This window comes from Phascolarctos cinereus, unplaced genomic scaffold (assembly GCF_003287225.1).
Source record: "Phascolarctos cinereus isolate Bilbo 61053 unplaced genomic scaffold, phaCin_HiC Scaffold_2;HRSCAF=192, whole genome shotgun sequence".
In the NCBI taxonomy this organism is placed as follows: domain Eukaryota; kingdom Metazoa; phylum Chordata; class Mammalia; order Diprotodontia; family Phascolarctidae; genus Phascolarctos; species Phascolarctos cinereus.
The window spans coordinates 309,525,153-309,544,576 of record NW_027555625.1 but is presented as its reverse complement, the minus strand read 5'-3'; the positions used below and the strand labels follow the sequence as shown (position 1 = coordinate 309,544,576).

Here is a 19,424-nt window from a genome sequence, read left to right as displayed (position 1 = left end):
GCCATTCATGTGACTGTGATCCATGCATTCAAGGTGTCCAAATGGTTCTATACTCATATGCATGACCTTCCTAGGGTGTCACTTCCTTACAAGATGTTAGAGCTGGAAGGGACCCTAGAACCTAGAATAAGGAATATTGAAGCTAGAAGAGATGTTAAAACATGGAAACAACAGAAAACAAAGTTTTGGAGCTAGAAGGAAAGACAGAGATCACCTAATTCAACCCAAAGACAGGTATGCTGACGCCCATTCTAGGTCTCTTCCCACTATACCACACTGCCTATGTTATGTCCCTTAGACCAATCTTACGCCAATACCAACTACATAAAAATTCTTGTCAAGTTCCATACCTCATATACCTATATGACCTTGGGCAAGCCTGTGGAGTAGAAAGAGCCTTTGGACTTGGAGTTATAGGAACTGAGTTTGAATTCTGACTCTATCACAAGCTACCTCTGTGACTTTAGGTAAGTCACTTAAGATCTCTGGGAAACTGCCTACTAATTTGTCTCACTGCTTCAAGTCTCTCACCAGACCAGTCCATCCAACACAGTCTTTCAAGGTAATTTTTGTTAAGCTTAGATCTGGAGACTTAATTCCCCTATTCAAACTCCAGTAACTTCCTATTGCCTCAAGAAGAAACCATAGACTCCTCTGTTTAATTTTTAAAGCCCTATCCAGACTGGCAGTGACCTATCTTTCCTGCCTCTTTGGACATTACTCCTCCTCCTTCACTCTGTGATTCAGACAAAATGCCCTTATGTCCTCTTTTATTACCCAGGAAATTTTATCTCCCATTTCTGTCCCTTTGCACTGCCCATCCTTCATGACTGAAATGTACTTCCTTCTTACCTCTGCTTCAGAGACCTTTCTATTCCTTTCAGATATATCTTAGGCATCATCCTTTACATAAAGTCTTTCCTCACCCCACTACCTTGTGTATTATTAACTACTTCACATGTATTTGTATTTATTGTTAATTTTTTTGTTATATTTCTTAAAATAATTTTTTTAGTGATATCTGGTTTTTCACGTCATCATAATTTCTCCCAGTATGTCTTTTCCTCTCCCTTCTCAGAAAGGCATCTCATCTAACAAATATTTTTAAAGGGGAGAAATAAGAGGAAAAATACCCCAGCAAAACCAATCAATACATCGAAAAAATCTCAAAATATATGCAATGTTTCACACTGGCAGACTTCCCTCCTCTGCAAAGGAATCAGGTTAGGGGTTGGAGTATTTTCTCATACCTCTTTTTTTAGGGCCTGTGGTATATATTTTTATAAGTAATTGTAAAATATATACAATCCTTCAGTAGAACATAAGCTCATTCCAAGAAATGGTTTCATTCTTTCTGTACTTGTACCCCTAGGGCCTAGCACAATGCCCGGTACATAGTAGCATTTAATAAATACTTGATTGATTTGGGCCTCAATTTCCTCATCCGTAGATGCCCTTGGGGTTGGATTTGATTGCTAAGGTCCCTTCTGGATCGAAATGCTAAGATTCCATGAAAACCACTTGCTCTCCACTTTCACTCCTACCACATCCCTGACACAAGGAGTAACAGACCTCTTCTGACTCCCCCTTTAACCAAAATAGCTCACTGCTCATCTATCTCCGCAGTCAGGGTCCACAGACCTCGATTTTTCCCTTCTTCCTAGCCCCCTGGCAGGCCAAGCTCTCTGAGCAGAGAAAAAACTACAACTCCCATATGACCTGGGTGGAAGGAGGTTGGGGGGGGCGGCAACATTTGATTGACAGGCGGCGTGCCGAACCCTCGCTAGCCGCCAGAGGGGCGCCTGGTCGCGCGTGCGCAGAAAGGCCGTTGGTAAAGGCTGCGTCGGGAGTCGCAGGCGGCCAGGTAGAGAGGTAGGGAAAGGAGGGGCGGGGGGACTGGGGGTCGCGGGAGTGGGGCCCCCTTCTGGGCAGCGAGCGGGCCTCCGCATTCCGTTCCCTGTCCACTCCTCTTGCCCGTCCCGAGAATAGAACGGTGCGGACCTAGGAAACCTCGAGGGGGAGGCGAAAGGACCGGCGCGGGGTGGGGGGCTGGGAGGAGAATCGGGGGAGGGGGACCAGAGGAAACCCTTCCCCTCCCCCCAGCCCTTGGGCTGGGGCAAGAAGGAAAACCCCCCATGGGGGGACAGCTGGGAATGGAGTTAATGGTGGACACCCTGGGATGGGGATGGGGGGAGGAGGCAGAGGCCCCGATATTGGGGGCGGGGGGAAGGGGTCGGTTTAGAAGAATGACCCCGCCAGGACCCAGGGTGAAAAGGGGTCATCCAGAGGTCATAGGGAAAGTCCAGGGGAAATATGGGAGTGGCACAAATGAGAGAGGGGTACGACCTGTGGGCTTTGATTTGTCTAGCTTGTGCAAATAGGTCAGTTTGGGTGTGGCGCCCAGTGGATTGGGGTGCCAGGTTTAGAGGAGCCAGGATGCTCAGGGTTCACATCCGTGACCCAGAGAAGAGTTAGGATGGGGAGAGGAGAGACCACAGACAGCAGGAGGCTCTGGAGAGAGGCGTGGGTAATGCTTTAGAGACGTGGCACATTGGTAACTAAAGTAACCATTCTCAGCAGGCAAGCCAGTCATGCCCTTTCATTAGGGGCAAGCATAATTGAGCTCTCTTTAGCTTAATCTCTCAAATGCGTCTACTGAAGGAAGATTTTTGAGGATATGCTTTTCCTGGTGGAAAGATCCCAGAAGGGTTGTAGGCTAACAGGGTTCTAGTCTATTAACTCATTGTGTGACCTTTTGGAAAAGCTCACATTTGTGAAATTTAGGGGAAAGAGAGTAGGCAAGGTTTGTAAAGAGGTTTTGTCCGATCTACTTTTCTCTCTTGACAAATTGTGTCAACCCCAGGGTGTTCAGCTATTTTGCACAGTTCTTCTACTAGGCTTTGGATTCATTGCCCTAATCCTGAGATTTTTATGAGCCTCCATTTCCTTTTCTCTAAAATGAAGGGGATTGCACTAAGTGCCTTTTAAAGCCCTTTCTAGCTCTGAAATTCTATATTCTAATATTTCATGTTCTAATTCCTCTTGTAGCTTTAACTGTCCATGTTCTATGAACCTGGATAGTAATAAAGGTATAGTATGGGTATGTCCCTCTGACACTTTGGTTACTTTCACTGAAGAGTCCACCAAGTTGAGGTGATCACGCAGCATCCTTCTGCAGTACACAGAACTCACCAGAAGCCAAAGACAGATGGCCTAGAAAGTGATAAAGCAGACATGCTGTCACTTTCCTAGTTGGCATGGGGAAATGGCTGCTCACTGACTGTATTACCTAAGTCTGGGAGAAAATACAAGATTTTTCAAAATCCTAGACTTGGAAGGGACCTCAGAGGACATGTAGTTTAAACCATACTTGAACAACAATCTCTTCGTCAAGAGAACCTAGCAAATGGTCAGAGGACTTTTGTATTCATGAGGTATGAAGCTTTGCAGGACGCTAGTTAATCTAGGCCAGTGAGGGTTGAAAGAGCTCCCCATCATTCTAAGGCTAGTGTCCTGACAGCAAAATTGCCTGAAGCAGCTAGATGGTGCAGTGGATAGAACACTGGGACTGGAGTCAGGAAGACTAGAGTTCAAATCCGTTCTCAGACACTTAGTGGCTATGTGACCCTAGGCAAGTCATTTAACCTCTGTTTGCTTCAGTTTCCTCAACTGTAAAATGAGGATAATAATAGCAACTACTTCCTAGGGTTGTGAGGATTAAATGAGATAATATGTGTAAAGTAGTTAGCATGGTGCCTACCATATATTAGGAGCTTAATAAATGATTGTTCCCTTCCACTAAAATTCAAGGTGGTGTAATACAGAAAAAGAAAGTAACATGCCATTTTCATTCCTCCAGGCCATTTTAGAGAATGGATGGTGGCATTACTCAGCAAATACCAGGGCCAGCTATAGCAGTGATGAGGAAACAACTAGCTCTTCTCCTTGAAACACTGCTTGGCAATAATGGTAATACTAATAGCAATAGTATTAATAATAGCCAACATTTATAAAGGCTTACTATGTGCCAGACACTATACTAACTCCTTTACAATTAATCTCATTTGATCCTTGCAACAATCTCAGGAATTAGGTGCTATTATTATCCTCATTTTACAGATGAAGAAACTGAGGCAGATGTCTTAAGTGACTTGCCCAGGGTCACATGTCCACTAAGTGTCTGAGGCCACATTTAAGCTCAGGTCTTCCTGACTCTAGGCCCAGTGTTCTATCCAGTATACCACCTAGCTGCTTAGGCAAGGCCCTGCAACCACACTTGATTGATTTTTTTTTTAATTCAGGAATCCTGTAATTCCTTGCCTTGCCATAACAGGGAGGTGACCCTAGGCTCTTAAAGGCTATGCCAGGTGAACATAAACCCTGACAGGTGAAACTAGCCTGAGAAGACCTTGAGTACAGACCTTGGAAAAGATTTTGTGTTCCTCATCCGAGGGCCACTCTAGCTAAGTAAAGAGGGACTCATATCCACAAGGTTGGCTATCTGGTGATTGATATTTTCAGCCATAAGTCAAATAGTCTAATAATACTAAGTAGCCACACTAAAGTATGGGTGGACTATAGAATACATCATGAAATACTAAGACTAAGCATGGTTGGGAGAATAGAGGTTGGGGGAGATCAGGTTGTCATGAATCAGAATTGAAAGCAAGAACTATTTAGGGCCCTAGTCGTATATCACTTGCCAAAATACATATTTCCATTACATATTCCAAGTCTCCTTCCTGCTTCTCAAAGGACAGTTAGGACATGATCACTTTCTTCCGGTATTTGAGGGGCTATTATGTGGGGGAGGAAGTATATTAATTTTTAAATTAATTGTTATTATAACAGGCACAGCCCCCACTTCTTCATAATATGATCAGTTATTCTCAAGTGCCTTACAGAATTCTCCCTGTGACTGTGCCCTTGGAGGGGTGCATATGTTGGTAAGAGGACTGTCTCAAGTGAGTGGGAAGATTTTAGGAGTGCTAGATTTTTATTTAGAAGACCTGGGTTCAGATCCTTTACTTTGTGACTTTGGGCAAGTCATAATCACTTGGGGCTTGGTTTCCTGATCTGTTTGCACAGAGAGAAACGATATCTCTAAGGCCTCCTCCAGATTTGAATCTATGACCTTATGTCATTTTGAGGGAAAGGGATCAGGAAGGGTAGCTATGTTTTATTTGCCAGATTTCTAGGGATCTCCATAGGCTTCCATCATTCTCTTTAAACTTCCTTCCCGACATTGTTATTTTCTTGTCCAAGACCTGCCCTAAGTCCAACTGAGTCAAATATAGGTAGGCTACAAGCAGAGCTAGAAGGGATCTTAGAGACTATCTTAAATCTTGCCCCCCCCCCCATTTTACAAATGAAGAACCTCAGGTCCACCAATGGGGAATTAGGTGTCTAATATTACACAGTGGAAATGGGATTTGAACCCAAGTGGTTTGACTCCATTATCCTACTGCTGATTTAACAGAGTAAGTTTAGGTGAGTTTGGGAATACCTGGGAGTGGGAGGATGATTTTTCCCTCTCCCTGCTGTGCTGTCTCAGGCATCACTGAGTAATATTGGCTGCTAGGATGTTATTAGTGTTTCTGATATCCAAATGTTTGTGGAAGATACAAGAGACTCTGTCTCAAGATTCAGACAAAGACAGAAGACAGGCAAGGAATTTCTACCAAACCTATTATTAACTCATTAACTGATGACACTTGATTCATCGTTGACAGGTTTGTTTCCTTTATGCATAAGTACACACACTCTCTATTTTTTTACTGTGTGTTCCAGGCTCTATGCTTTTTCATAAGAAGAGGTAGTATTGAGTGATGGGGGGCACCTTTCTTGCTATAGTGATTCATTTGTAAATCCTCTCCCCTGCTTCGCTCCCCAGTGCCTATGCTTGCTAAGCCCTCGCCTGATGAGTTTAATCTCTATTGCCAGCAAGTTCCTGAACAGTCCTAAGTGGCTGTCCGTGCTCTAGCACACAGAACTGGGCAAATGTCAATTTGAGGTATCGGTGCCTCATTGGAGATAGTCCCACTAACTGCTCTGGAATACACATGAACACTCCCCAGGGGTGACTATGTGCAGTATGAAGCCAGCTGTTTACCTAATTGACATTCTGTTATGCAGGACAAGATAATATATTTTAGAAAACTTGCATAAAAGTAGTGGAGGGAATAACCTACAAAATACTACCCAAACTGGTCTGGCCAATAAACAGAATAAATATGTATATTTGAGAAAGGGGTAATTGTAATGCACATTATATATCCGAGTCTAGAGCTAGAAAACTACACTTTGGCCATAAGCTTAAGCTGACCTTACAAAATGCCTGCTGGTACATCCACTGATGCCACTGTGGGAAGATAGGATGATTTCAAATGAAAGCTAAATATGTTTGAGGATCTAATATCCCAGATAAGGTCTCTCCATTTCATGTTAGCCTGTTGGTCACCTTTTGGTTTGGGAGTTCCCCCATATTGGATGACCTAAGAGATGTTTTTAGGATGTAGACAAGTTGTGGGAAATTTAGCCACTCTTGTCTTGCCTGATATCCTTAAAGATCTGTGCTTCCAAGGTGGGCATGGCTTAAGGCTATCAAAGCATACTGGGGTTCTTATTTCCTGTTCCAGTCCAGGTCTCCATAGAACCAGTACAGAGAAATCACTTCCTTCCTATGGGTGCATGCAAGTAAAAACTCTGAGCTGAATCTCATCTCAGAAACCCAGGACCTTCTCATTGACTAGACGTAAACCGTGGTGTTAGTGGAAAGAGTGTTGGATTTGGAGTACAGACACCTACGGTCTAGTTCCAACACTGCCACATATTAATTGTGATGTTTGGGAAGACTTCACATCTCTGGACCTCAGTTTTCTCATCTGTAAAATGAAAATGATAATAGACTACTTTGCAAAATTCTATTGGGGAAAAGCACTTTAGAAACCTTAAAGAACTATAAAAATTTAAGATTCAATTCAAATACTTCCCCATGCACTCTGGATCTTATATAATTAAATTAGCTTTGTTTTGGAAGTTAGTGAATGAGGATCCAAGTTGACTGGTGCCTGGAGAGGGGGCAGAGTTCCTAACCTTTGATGAACTAAGCAAAGATGCCTCTTTTTTTAGCTGTCTTTCATTTTAGTGATCCCAGAGCATCTGGGCCTTTTTTTTTTTTTGGTGTTTTAGACAGGATTACCTAAGAATGCATCTGTTTGTTAGAATCTGAATCATGGTAGTTTTACAAAATGTGCTTCTTCTCGGGCTGTATGAGTCTAGTATTTGGGGAGCAATGGGAAAAGGTACAAATATGAAGTACCAGTTACTGTGTGCCAGGCACTCCTTTCAGTGATTTATGAGTATCTCATTTGATCCTCACGACAACCGTAGGAGGTAGATGCAGTTATCGTCTAAGTGTCTAAGAGATCAAATTTGAACTCAGGTCTTCCTGACTCCAGGCTTAGTGCTATATCCACTACACCACCTTGCTGTATATATAGGGGTAGGAGGAAAAGGGGAACTGATTCTATTTTTTTTTTAAAAAAGGCAAATATCTGCTAGTAAGAACACTGATGACAGTATCCTTGCCTGATACCTCAACTGTGGGAACTCATGTTCTTCTGGCAAGCATACCTGTGTCCCAAGGAGGGGGGGAGTAAGAAGAAGAGAGGGAATGAGAGAGAGAAAGAGAGAGAGAGAGAGAGAGAGAGAGAGAGAGAGAGAGAGAGAGAGAGAGAGAGAGAGAGAAAGAAGAAGAAGAATTTAAGGAAGGAGAGATTGACATAATTTCCCCCATATTTACATGTAGTCATATAAACTTATGCACACATGCACATATGTGCACAATTACAGCTATAAAATTTTCTGACATTTCACAAATTTGTGGAACTATATCATTAGCTCCTCCATAGGGTCAGCTTCAGAAATAAAAGAATGCTGCATTGTGGATTAATATACACAATATCTGGCCACCCAGTGGTGCCTTCATTGTGGTGCTCCAGAGCCCATGCAAGAAAACTGAAGCCTTTGGCTTGAAATTGAGGGATTTCATGGGTGGAACTCTGAGATACCAGTTGTAATTGTAAGCATTTACAAAGATATATACATTAGGTGCTTGCTGTCTCTCTTTGGATTATCTGTGATGACCTAAGGCCTCTTCCCACTTACTGCTAATCTCGTTCTAGATGTCACTAGTGGAGACCAAACCTTCAGGGAGTCTAGGCCAGATACTTAAAAGTTGGGTACTTCTATTATATGCAGCTCCACCTTTTTCTACCTCACTGTTCCAAAGCAGAATATGATATATCTGCTGCTTCTTCCCTTCCTTAGCACCTTAGTGCAGCAACAGAGAGTTGATTATATTTTCAAAGTGTTTCCTACATTGCTGGATTGCCCAGAGTATTCACACAATTAATACACTTCTCCCCTCCTTCTCCAGGCCATCTGTACATCACAGGAATATATAAGCTGCATTTGGACTTCGGAAGGCCTGCACTTATCTCTAGTGTCTTCCTTCCGCTACTGCTTTTTTCAGGACTGAATTTTAAACCACATAAAATGCTAGAAGGAGGAAACTGAGAATTATGGGCTTTGGGACGATTCTATCTTTAGCAAAGTGGGGAATAACCAAATAGGTCTCATCATTAATTGACTGTATGTTTGTGTGGTTTAAGGGCTAGGGAAATGAATTACTGTTCCCCCTCTTTTTATTGACAGGAACCAAAACTGTATGGAATGAAGGCAAGCAGTGAGTTACTCTGTTTCAGGCTATACTAGTTGAAAGTTGCCCTGGGCTGGCCATGGCTACAGCTTCTCAACTGAATCTGGATGCTCTTCGGGAAGTGCTAGAATGCCCCATCTGCCTTGAATCCTTCACTGAAGAGGTTTTACGCCCCAAGCTCCTTCATTGTGGCCATACCGTCTGCCGGCACTGTCTGGAGAAATTATTAGCAAGCAGTATCAATGGTGTCCGCTGCCCCTTCTGTAGCAAGGTTACACGCATCACCAACTTATCCTTGCTGGCAGACAACCTGACCATCCTGAAGATCATTGACACAGCCGGGCTGAACGAAGCCATGTCACTGTTGATGTGTCGGACCTGTGGGCGGAGACTACCCAGACAGTTCTGCAAGAGCTGTGGCATGTTGCTTTGTGAGCCCTGTAGGACAGCAAAGCACCCATTGCCCAAACACAGTGTGCTCCCCATCAAGGAGGCAGCTGAGGAGCGGCGGCGTCACTTTGGTGAGAAGCTTGCTCAGCTGAGGGAGATGGTCAAAGAATTGCAACTGCGGAAGCAGACCCTTGAAAGGGTCTCCAAAGACTTGCAGGGCCGCTACAAGGCAGTTCTGCAGGAATATGGGCGGGAAGAACGGCGGATCCATCAGGAGCTAGCACGCTCACGCAAGTTCTTCACGGGATCCCTGGCGGAGGTGGAAAAGGCCAATAGCCAAGTGATGGAGGAACAGGGATACTTGCTAAATATTGCAGAAGTACAGGCTGTGTCTCGTTGTGACTACTTCCTGGCCAAGCTCAAACAGGCAGATGTGGCTATTTTGGAAGAGTTAGCTGATGAGGAGGAACCAGAGCTGACAGCCAACCTGCCCCAGGAATTGACCTTACAGGATGTAGAGCTCCTCAAGATGGGTCATGTTGGCCCACTCCAGATTGGCCAGGCAGTTAAGAAGCCCCGGACAGTCAATGTAGATGAACCCTGGATTGAGGAGGTTGACACCACCTCCATGACAATCCCGGAGATGGATGGGAGCTCAGATGACATGACCCCTAGTCCTCGGTCTTCACCTTCTCGTCAGCGAAAGTCTGAGGCAGCTGCCAGCATACAACAATGCCACTTTATCAAGAAGATGGGTGCTAAGGGCAGCACACCAGGCATGTTCAACCTGCCTGTCAGCCTCCATGTCACCAATCAGGGTGAAGTGCTGGTAGCTGATCGAGGCAATTTCCGTATACAGGTCTTCTCCCGCAAGGGCTTCCTGAAGGAGATTCGGCGCAGTCCTAGTGGCATCGACAGCTTTGTGCTCAGTTTCCTTGGGGCTGATCTGCCCAATCTGACCCCACTGTCAGTGGCCATGAACTGCCAAGGATTGATTGGTGTGACTGACAGCTATGACAACTCTGTCAAAGTGTATACTTTAGAAGGCCACTGTATTGCTTGCCACCGGAGTCAGCTGAGCAAGCCCTGGGGCATTACTGCACTACCCTCAGGACAGTTTGTGGTCACCGATGTGGAGGGAGGCAAACTGTGGTGTTTTACCGTTGACCGATCAGCTGGAGTGGTCAAGTTCAATTGTCTCTGTGGCGCTGTTCGGCCCAAGTTTGTTACCTGTGATGCTGAAGGCACTATTTATTTCACCCAGGGTCTGGGCCTCAACCTGGAGAACCGACAGATTGAGCACCACCTTGAGGGTGGTTTCTCCATTGGTTCTGTGGGCCCCGATGGGCAGCTAGGCCGTCAGATCAGCCACTTTTTCTCTGAGAATGAAGATTTCCGCTGTATTGCTGGTATGTGTGTGGATGCTCGTGGGGACCTCATTGTTGCTGATAGCAGCCGAAAGGAGATTCTTCACTTCCCCAAGGGTGGTGGCTATAATGTTCTTATCCGGGAGGGACTCATTTGTCCTGTAGATATTGCTCTTACTCCTAAAGGGCAGCTGCTGGTACTAGATTGTTGGGATCACTGCATCAAGATCTACAGTTACCACTTAAGAAGATACTCTACGCCTTAAAGGGAGCTGGCGTTCTCCACCATAGCCATCCTTTCTCCTAATAAATCTGTGGGTGTCTTTAATGCCATAGATTAGTTTTGTGTCCTGATCCTAGCTGGGTAAGTATAGAATGCAAGTGTCAGTGTTTAGAAGTCCTGTACTTTAGTTTGCCTCTAAGAATAGAGCTTTAAAGGATCAGCTGGCATTGAAGATGTGGGACAGTTAGCTGTACTCTGATTAGCCACCAGGCCCCTCCAAGACTTCGCCAGTTTTAATCATCATAGAGACTAAAGAATGTCTTACCAGCAAATCCTCATTGATTTTCCTGTTTCTCTTTTGGATCCTTGGCTTGTTGGCTTGTTTCCACATACATTCTGCCTGCCAACAAAGGGTTCTCTGCACTGCTGACTGATCTGCATGCTGTACTGGGACCTGCTCCCCCAGCTCCTTATGGCTCTTCAGTAGCATTTCAGATGTATCCCAGTAGTACTGCCACCGAGTTCACTCACCTTTACTAATGTGAAACAAGTCCAGTGCTCCCCAAGAAGATACCTTGGAAGGCTATTTTCTGCAGACCAGAATATTTTAAATATCTTAACCACCAGGGTTTAGGGGTGATTGAGAATGGAATGACTTTGTGGACCATTACAGAATTCTAAATTGAAAGCTGATTGTCTGTTAAAGGGATTTGTGTTTTGAAACTTTGCCAAAGTAAAAAAAAAATGGAATCAATAATAACATTAACAAATAATAAGTTTATTCATACTCTTCAAGATGCTGTAGTTTGGCCCACCATTATTCATGATCAACTTCCATGGGTCTACTCACTTGTCTAAGAGTTTGTAAAACAAGGCCAAGGGGTGGGAGTGGATTGAGAATCATTATCATTATTGGAAAACTCTTTGGTGGGTGCTTAGCCTGCATTTTCCCAATGGAGTGTAAAATATTCAGTTTCAGGATTTATTTCTATTCCTTTGTTAAGCATTAAATAATTGATGGCAGTTTCCCCATTACTAATGTTTGTTTCTTTTAATTAAATATTGGGAGGTGGTTTTTATATCCCATCGCTCACTTAGCTGAAGTTCTCTTTTTTAGCAGGCAGTGCCATCAAAAGGATCTATCCTGCACCATCACACAAATCCCACTCTCAGTACATAGAAACAATTATCAGGCACCTAAGGTTTAAAGTCATGGACTCACAGTTTTAAATTGAGTCTTTACCATCTGTTCTTGCCTTCTAATTACAATTCCAAAAGTGAAAGCAAGGTTTCTTCTTTGAAGAAGATAGTCTTGTGGGTGAAGGCATTGAAGAATTAGTGCCTGAATATTTGTGTTGACTAAGCCTTTGCTCTTCCTGAATTTCAGGCACAGAAGGGTGCCTGGAGATGGGAGCACCATAGACCTACAATTACTGAAAAAACAGTTTTTCTGGGTTGCATTACTCAAAAACTGATTTTTCTTTTTTGGCCTGTATTGGGATTAGCTCCCAAAGGACAGAAAATGACATAATTAAAGGTAGCCCAGAACTAATTTGTCTTGGGCTTTGCACCTGAAGAAAGCACAGACCGGATTGTGAAATTATGTCTGATTTTAAAAGATGGTGTTAATGGAGGGAAAACTGATTCAATTAGAAGTATATCACAAGCACCTCCTCTTCCTATTAAAAGTACTTTATCAGCCATAGCAGCTAGTGGCAGAAGATCTGTTTCCCTTTGCTGAAACAATAATTAAGGGAGCACCTTGGAATACACACTTTGCTGCTGAAAAGTGAATACAATTTTCTTGGCATATTTGACAGAAACATTCCCAGCACTTTTCCATCTGCTATTAGCCCATCTATCATTGGGGTACTTTTGTATCTCTACACATTATCCCTGAGTTATACTTAGTGTTTTGTTCCTTAGATAACCACAGCATGCAATTACAGACCAGAGAAATGTGGGACTGGATGCAGGATGCTGATAAGCCAATTGTGTCTCAGATTCTTTCTCCTTTAGTGCTAATGGATGGGCAACATGGTGTTATCCTTCCTTTCTATTCCTTTCCTGTAGAGCTTTTGAAATTCCAACTCTTAGCCACCTCTTCTGTCACAGGAAAAATGTGGGAGAAAGCAAATCTTAGACCTGACAGAAAGGACTGTCAGTTCCTAGAAGGCAGTGGGTGGTAGCAAGGAGTAGAACAGTGATCAGGATACAAAATCTTGGTCTTAGTGGTCAGGTCATCAGAGTTGGGTTCATTTCAAATAAAAAAACTTGGGGAGCATCAGATGTACCCCTATACAAGTGGAAGTTCCAAAGCATAATAGAATCCAAATACATGTTTCAGGCATCTATTCTTAATACCCTTTCTTCCATCTATGGGGTTAATCCAGAGCTATTTAAGAATCCAGAGCCTTCCTATGAAGACAGTTCTGTCTGGCCCATTTCACAACTGAATAAACTAGAGACCTAGAGAACCAAGCTACTGGTAGAGATGAGCTGCAATCTCTATACCTGTAGAAGAAGCCATGAATTTTAATGCCATTAACTTTCCCTGCTGACTGCCACTAGCCTTTCTGTTTCCCTGTTTGTAAATTCCTTTGAAAGCTGCTATTGACTTCTTACCTGTAGAGTGCTTTGAGATCACTGAATGAGCCACTGGCTGGAAGTGCAAATTAGTATCCTTGTCAAGTTCTGGGGGAAGCCCAGAGACACCCAGACTTCAGACTCTACTCTTCAGTTATTCCTCTCTACCGAGCTGGGTAACACTTCACTTCTAAGTGGCCATTAATTAGTACCAGATTAAAAGTGCAACTGCTTAAACATTACTTGCCTTACCCATAGGAAAACTATAAGACATGGAACAAGCTCATCGCACTGTGTGGTTAATGGAGTGCCTCCCCACTGACTATCTCCAAGCATTTACTGATGTGAATTAACCTGCCTCAACTCCTTTACTAGCCTCTACTGAGCAGCTCCCCTCTTCCCTTTTTGTAAACTTAACCCCATCCCAGAGCTGTATGTGGGCTTCAGTCAGAAATCCAAGTAGGGGGGGTACATGGTAAGACAAATTTAAACAGGGACACGACTTCTTGCTTTGAATTCCCAACTAGACTACTAATGTGGTCATCCTTTTTGTATATGTAATCTCTTAAACAGATTTTTTTAACCTGGTGTCTACTGTCTGTGGATAGATTTCAGAGGATCTATGAACTTGAATGGGGGGAAAAATATTTTAGTATAGTTGGTTTCCTTTGTAATCATATGAATTTTATTTTATACATTTTAAAACATTCTGTGAAGGGGACCATGACATATACAAAAAGGTTAAGAACCTCAAGGTCTCCAGATCTCTGCTTATGTCATGAAAGAGTAGAGACTTACTAAGTCTTAGTAAGAAAGACTTAGCAAGGATTGTACTTAGAAAGTGGAAGAACTTGAGAGCTGGAAAGTACCTAAGAGCTCAGCAAAGCCAGTACTAGAACTAACAGATAAGGAAACAGCCACAGAGAGGAAGTAACTTGCCTACCTGAGGTTGCACAGCTAATAAGCAATGGAGAAAAGTAGAACCACGGTCTCAGAAAGGTGAATCCTTGGCCAGTTTAGAAAGATCATGAATGACTTTCATCAAGGAGCATCAATAGCTCAAAGCTGTCATTCTCATTCCCAGTACCACTTATGATGGTTAGGTAGCTATTCCGTTATAGAAGTGAGGAGAATGAGACTGAAAGATTATTCCAGCTATGGATCTATAAGCCTGTGAAATTTACCTGGGCTTCAATCTTGCTTTTGATGATTACTAGCCCTGTGACTTTGAAGTCACTTGCCTCTGATTACTTCAAGCAACTCTAGACTTAGCTACTAATTAACAGACAGGAAACAATCTATTGATAGAGGATCTTCTACAGCACTTATATTTTGTTCACTATCTTGTTTGATCCTCACAACATTCCTACAAGCATTATTATCTCCATATAATAGATTAAAAACTGGTTGAGAAGCTCCACAAAGTGATTTCCTAAAGTCACAACTAATGTCAAAGGCTTGAAAATAAACTAAATCTTCTAACTTCAAGTACCTAAAGATGAAATCAGGGAAGTGATTGCATAGGATGGTAAGATTTCCATAAAACCAAACAGCTTTTCATCAAGTCCTTTCATAAACTGGTTGATGACTTGAGGCTGGGTTAATGCTATTTTAGTCCAACACACTTTGATTAAGCATTTCCTCTGTGCAAAGTGCTGTTCTAAGTTCTAATGGACAGAAGGCTAAAACATGTCCCCACTCTCAAAGAGTTTATGATCTAGGCAGGGAGATAAATAACTATAATGCCAAGTAGTAGGTGATTATTATATTAAAAAAATGCAAACATAATACAATGACACTTCATGGAAAGGAGACCTCACATTTATATGGAGACATGGGGGGAGGCAGTATCTACAACCTTAAGCAGGAAGGAGGTTAGAAAGATGAATAGAATTTTCAACAGGCAGGAGAGAAGTGAATAAAAGCACAATCCCTAAAGACAAGTAAGGGATGTAAAAGACAGCCTCAAGAAAGGCTCAGTTTCAAGGACAGGTTGGGGGAAAAAAAATGCAACAGCAAACTCAGCTGAGCTCAAACTCCTAATTAAGAAGACTGTGAGGGGGAGGTAAAGGCTATAAGGGCAAAATTAGAACTTAGCTACAGCTATGTATCCTGTAGGGAAGCTTGAGCACACTAAACCTGCAGGCTAATTAATTGATTAAAATAATTGGGGTATCATTTTGAATTTTTGAAGAGGGCAAAAAAAGTCAAGGGAGGAAAGTTAAAAAAAAAAAGCTTGGGTTTTCAAATGAGTTTTGTGTGTGGCTAGCTTAAAAGATTTCAATATATATATGTATACATATATATGTTCATATACCATTTGCTCAGAGACTAAAAATAGGTTCTTATTCCATTTTATGTTATGACAGGCTATGCTCAGTAATTCCTGGTCAGAGTAAGCTAAGACTGTTTGGGAGATAAGCTTATTTTCATGGTGGATGGGTTGACCAAGAAAATAATATGTTTGAAATAAATTGCTTTATAAGTGTCTCTGTTACCAACGTGCAGTGCTGTGGCATAATGGAAAAGCAGTGTACTTTGTATCAGAACACTTGGGTGCAAATCCCAGTTCTGTCACTTAATAGTTTTACAATACCACTCACATTTATATAATGTTTTGAAGGCACTTTCTTTACAAAAACTATATTTAGCCAGCAGTCAAGTATTATTAGCCCTCTTGTATAGATGAGGAAGCAGGCTCAGATCAGGTGACTGACCAAGGAATGGATAGCTTTCTTGTGAGTCCCTTGTTCTTGAAGAGGACCAATGACATCATCAGGCTGATGTCTTGACTTGCCCAAGAACTGGATTTCAAGTGAGGCAGAGCTGCAGAGTCATCAGCCTCATTCTCTCCTCCAGAGTCATCAAAGCCCAGTGGCAAGACAAAATTCAAAAGGACTGACAGTGGCCCGGAATGCCTTGGCTGTCTTTTTGTCTGAGGCAATATCCATTTGATGACTGAGGGTTAGGGAAGGATAGAGACAACTTGTTCAGCAAGGGTCAGAGGTAGGATTTAAACTCAGATAGGTGTCCCTTGGTTCCAAGTGCAGCCTCTTTCCACCTTCCATCGTGAAAGCTGAAAACTCCACACAGTGAGCACTAGTTGCCTCAGTATTCCTCCTACCCACCTCACAGCGTTATGAAGAAAGTGCTTAGCATGAGTGCAAGCTCTCATCATTCTATTCATAGCCAATTGCAGTTTTATTGTGACCTAGTCACAACTTGGGCTCTATTTTAAGTGACTCTCACACCAAACCTGATGGTATTTGCAAATAGAAGGGAATGACTTGTCACCCAGTCACTCTTGGGGGGTGGTGAGTCTCTGAGGATGATGTGACACCTCCTTCTCTAAAGAATCCTGAAACAACTTGGCCAGACCTCTGGTATCTCATTGTTGTCCTTTCAGTGGACATGTTTCTGGACTTTTCAGCAAGACAGAAATTTTGCCCAGGGTAATTTTCTTTTTTTTCTTTTTGTTTGTTTTTTTGACGAGGCACTGGGGTAAGTGACTTGCCTAGGCACACAGTTAGTAAGTGTCAAGTGTGTGAGGCTGGATTTGAACTCAGGTCCTTCTAAATCCAGGGCTGGCGCTCTATCCACTGCACCACCTAGCTGTACCACCTAACTGCCCCACCAGGGTAATTTTTAACAATTTAGGTTTTTACACATTATCCTGTACCTGCCTTCAGCAACTTGCTCTCCTAGACCTTACCAATTCAATCAACCCCTTTCCTGAGCCCACCTTTAGGTTTTGGGCTGTCCACACTCTGGGACTGGTTTCTGTACATGTAGAGCCTAGATCAGATTGTACACCATCTTGGGGTGGGGGGGCATGAGAGAAGTAGAAGGTGAAGAAAATTTAAAACTCAGAATCTTATGGAAGTGAATGTTGAAAACTAAAAATAAATAAATTAAGAAAAAATAAGAAAAAAAAGAAAGTATATGAGAAGCTCTTAATTAATACTAACTTTGCAGTACATGCTTAATGCCATTTGAAGATTTCCTCTTGCTTGTAGATTCTTTGTATTGGTTCTTATGGACCCAACCCTTACATTTGTTAGGAAGACCTGAGTTTGAATCCCTTCACAGACACTTATTAGATATGGTTTCCTCATGACTCATATCCTCTAAGATGATGATAATAATGTAGAACCTACATCATGCTGTTGTGAAGATTAAATGAGATAATATATGCAAGTTCTATGTAATATATGTAAATATATGTAAAATAAATATGTAAATTATTGCAAGACTTGGAACATTGTATAAGCATTATTATCATTGTTATCATTCCTGCCAGCCTATCTGGACCTCTGACACTGTCCGGTCTGATTCTTCTCTCATTCTTCTTTTAGGTTCTAAAGATGTTCTCAAATTCCTACCTTCCCCCAGTTTACAGAATGTGGCTTGTCTCACTCTGTGACAATGATGTATTGCCTGGTGAGCAGCTCCCCTCCTTTCCCTGACTCCCTTTGTTTTCCCACTATATGGCACCATTTAGACTTCCAAGGAATTAATTGTTGGTAGATGCCTCACCGAAGACCTTGGATTCCCTAGGGATCAGATGCTTCACTGAGCTATCCTGGTAGAACTCTCCCTTTGGTCCAGGAATTCCTAGGATCACAGAAGAGACTTCAGAGATTATTTTAGTTCAGCCCCCTTATTTTAACTATGAGGAAACTGAGGCCTACAGATCTTAAGTGGCTTTACCAAGTCCAAACAAATTAAATAGTATAGTCATAATTCAAACAGTCCTGCTGACTTCAAATTTAGTGTCTCAGCTCATCCTCTAATGCTATTCCAAATTTCAGTGTTGTCTAACCTTAGTATTCCAAGCCCCGTGCATCACTCTGAATCAGTTTTGCTGCTTGATTTGTAAGTTCGCTGCCCTGGATCCTTAATTAACTGTTCCTCTCACTGCTTTTTTTGCCTAGCACCAATTCCATACAAACGGTAGCAACAAATGGTAGAGAATGGGTTATTAGGAATTGATGCAAAAAGATCTCTTACCCTAGGTAACCTAGAGGTTTCAGAGTGATCAAGAAAGTCAGGGCTTTGGTGCCAGGAGTCACAGTTTAGAGATCAGCGAGGTTAAGATTACAGTAAGAGGAAGTCTTGGGTTCTCTCAGGACATTTTGGCAAAGCATCTGAGCCCTAAAAGGTCTAATAATAACAGCTGACATTTATACAGTACTTTGAGGTTTCCACAGTGTGTTGCATATGTTCACTCTTTCAATCATCACAACAACACTGTGAAGTAAATGCCATAGTAGAAAAACTGGGGCTCAGAGAAATTTGTTTCCTTGGTCACAAAGCTAGTTAAATATACGAGGTGGGATTCTCAAGCTCAGCTCTCTCTTAACTCTAAACTAAGTGCTCTTTCCATCATACTGCAGTGCCTTGCGGAGGTATTCAATGGGCTCCCAACTTAGGACGCTCCTATACAAGTGAGGCCAATGTAGCTGTAGTTATGTGTTTCCCAGGAACAGACACTCTCAGATAATATTAAGGAATTAACTGTAAAATGCAAGTGCGTCGGAGAGGGGAAAAAATGGTTTGGCTAGAAGCAAGAATATGGGGCGGTGTAGTGGTGTCTGGTCACCAGTTTTTAGTTAGGGGTCCCCAGTGATATCACATGAGGTATTATTCATTCCTGAGAGCTTAATTTTCTTTGCCTAGTAGAGACCACTCAGCCCTCCTAGCTGGTTCATTCTCCCCCACCCCCAACCCAGGCATCTTGTATAGTAAAAATGGCACAAAAATTGGAATCAGAAAGCCTGGGTTCAAATCTCAGCTTGGACAAGTCACTTCATTTCTCTGGGTCTGAATGTCCTTAACTGCAAAAGTGGGCAAATAATAACTGCAGTACCTATTTCATAGCGTTACAAAGAACTGGCTTTGAGGTTAAACTATTATATAAATCAGAATAATTATTATTCCCTTCAACTTTAATAATAGTAACTGCACATTGAATACAGCGCATTAAATTCCACAGAGTGCCTTAGGCCTATGATGTAGGTACTACAAATATTCTTATCTCTGTGTTGTAGATTAAGAAAACAAGACTGTGAAGCTGAGTGACTTATCTGTGGTGACAGAAGGAGCAAGTGAATCTGAACTCGTCTTCTGACTCTGT

General features: G+C 42.5%; 2 protein-coding genes across 3 annotated transcripts in view; one reads left to right on the top strand and one right to left on the bottom strand.

The window, feature by feature from the left end:
• Positions 1 to 19,424, bottom strand: part of ASTN2 (astrotactin 2) — a 1,115,013-nt gene that overhangs the window by 354,417 nt on the left and 741,172 nt on the right.
• On the top strand, positions 1,800 to 17,540 carry TRIM32 (tripartite motif containing 32). Of its 2 annotated transcripts, none has more exons than XM_020990606.2 (2): positions 1,800 to 1,872; positions 8,719 to 17,540. In XM_020990606.2, exon 2 carries the CDS (start codon positions 8,802 to 8,804, stop codon positions 10,743 to 10,745), a length of 1,944 nt encoding a protein of 647 aa, XP_020846265.1. In that variant the 5' UTR covers positions 1,800 to 1,872; positions 8,719 to 8,801; the 3' UTR covers positions 10,746 to 17,540. The 2 variants fall into 2 exon arrangements, with proteins under 2 accessions (XP_020846265.1, XP_020846267.1); XM_020990608.2 differs by having other exon boundaries at positions 1,803 to 1,864.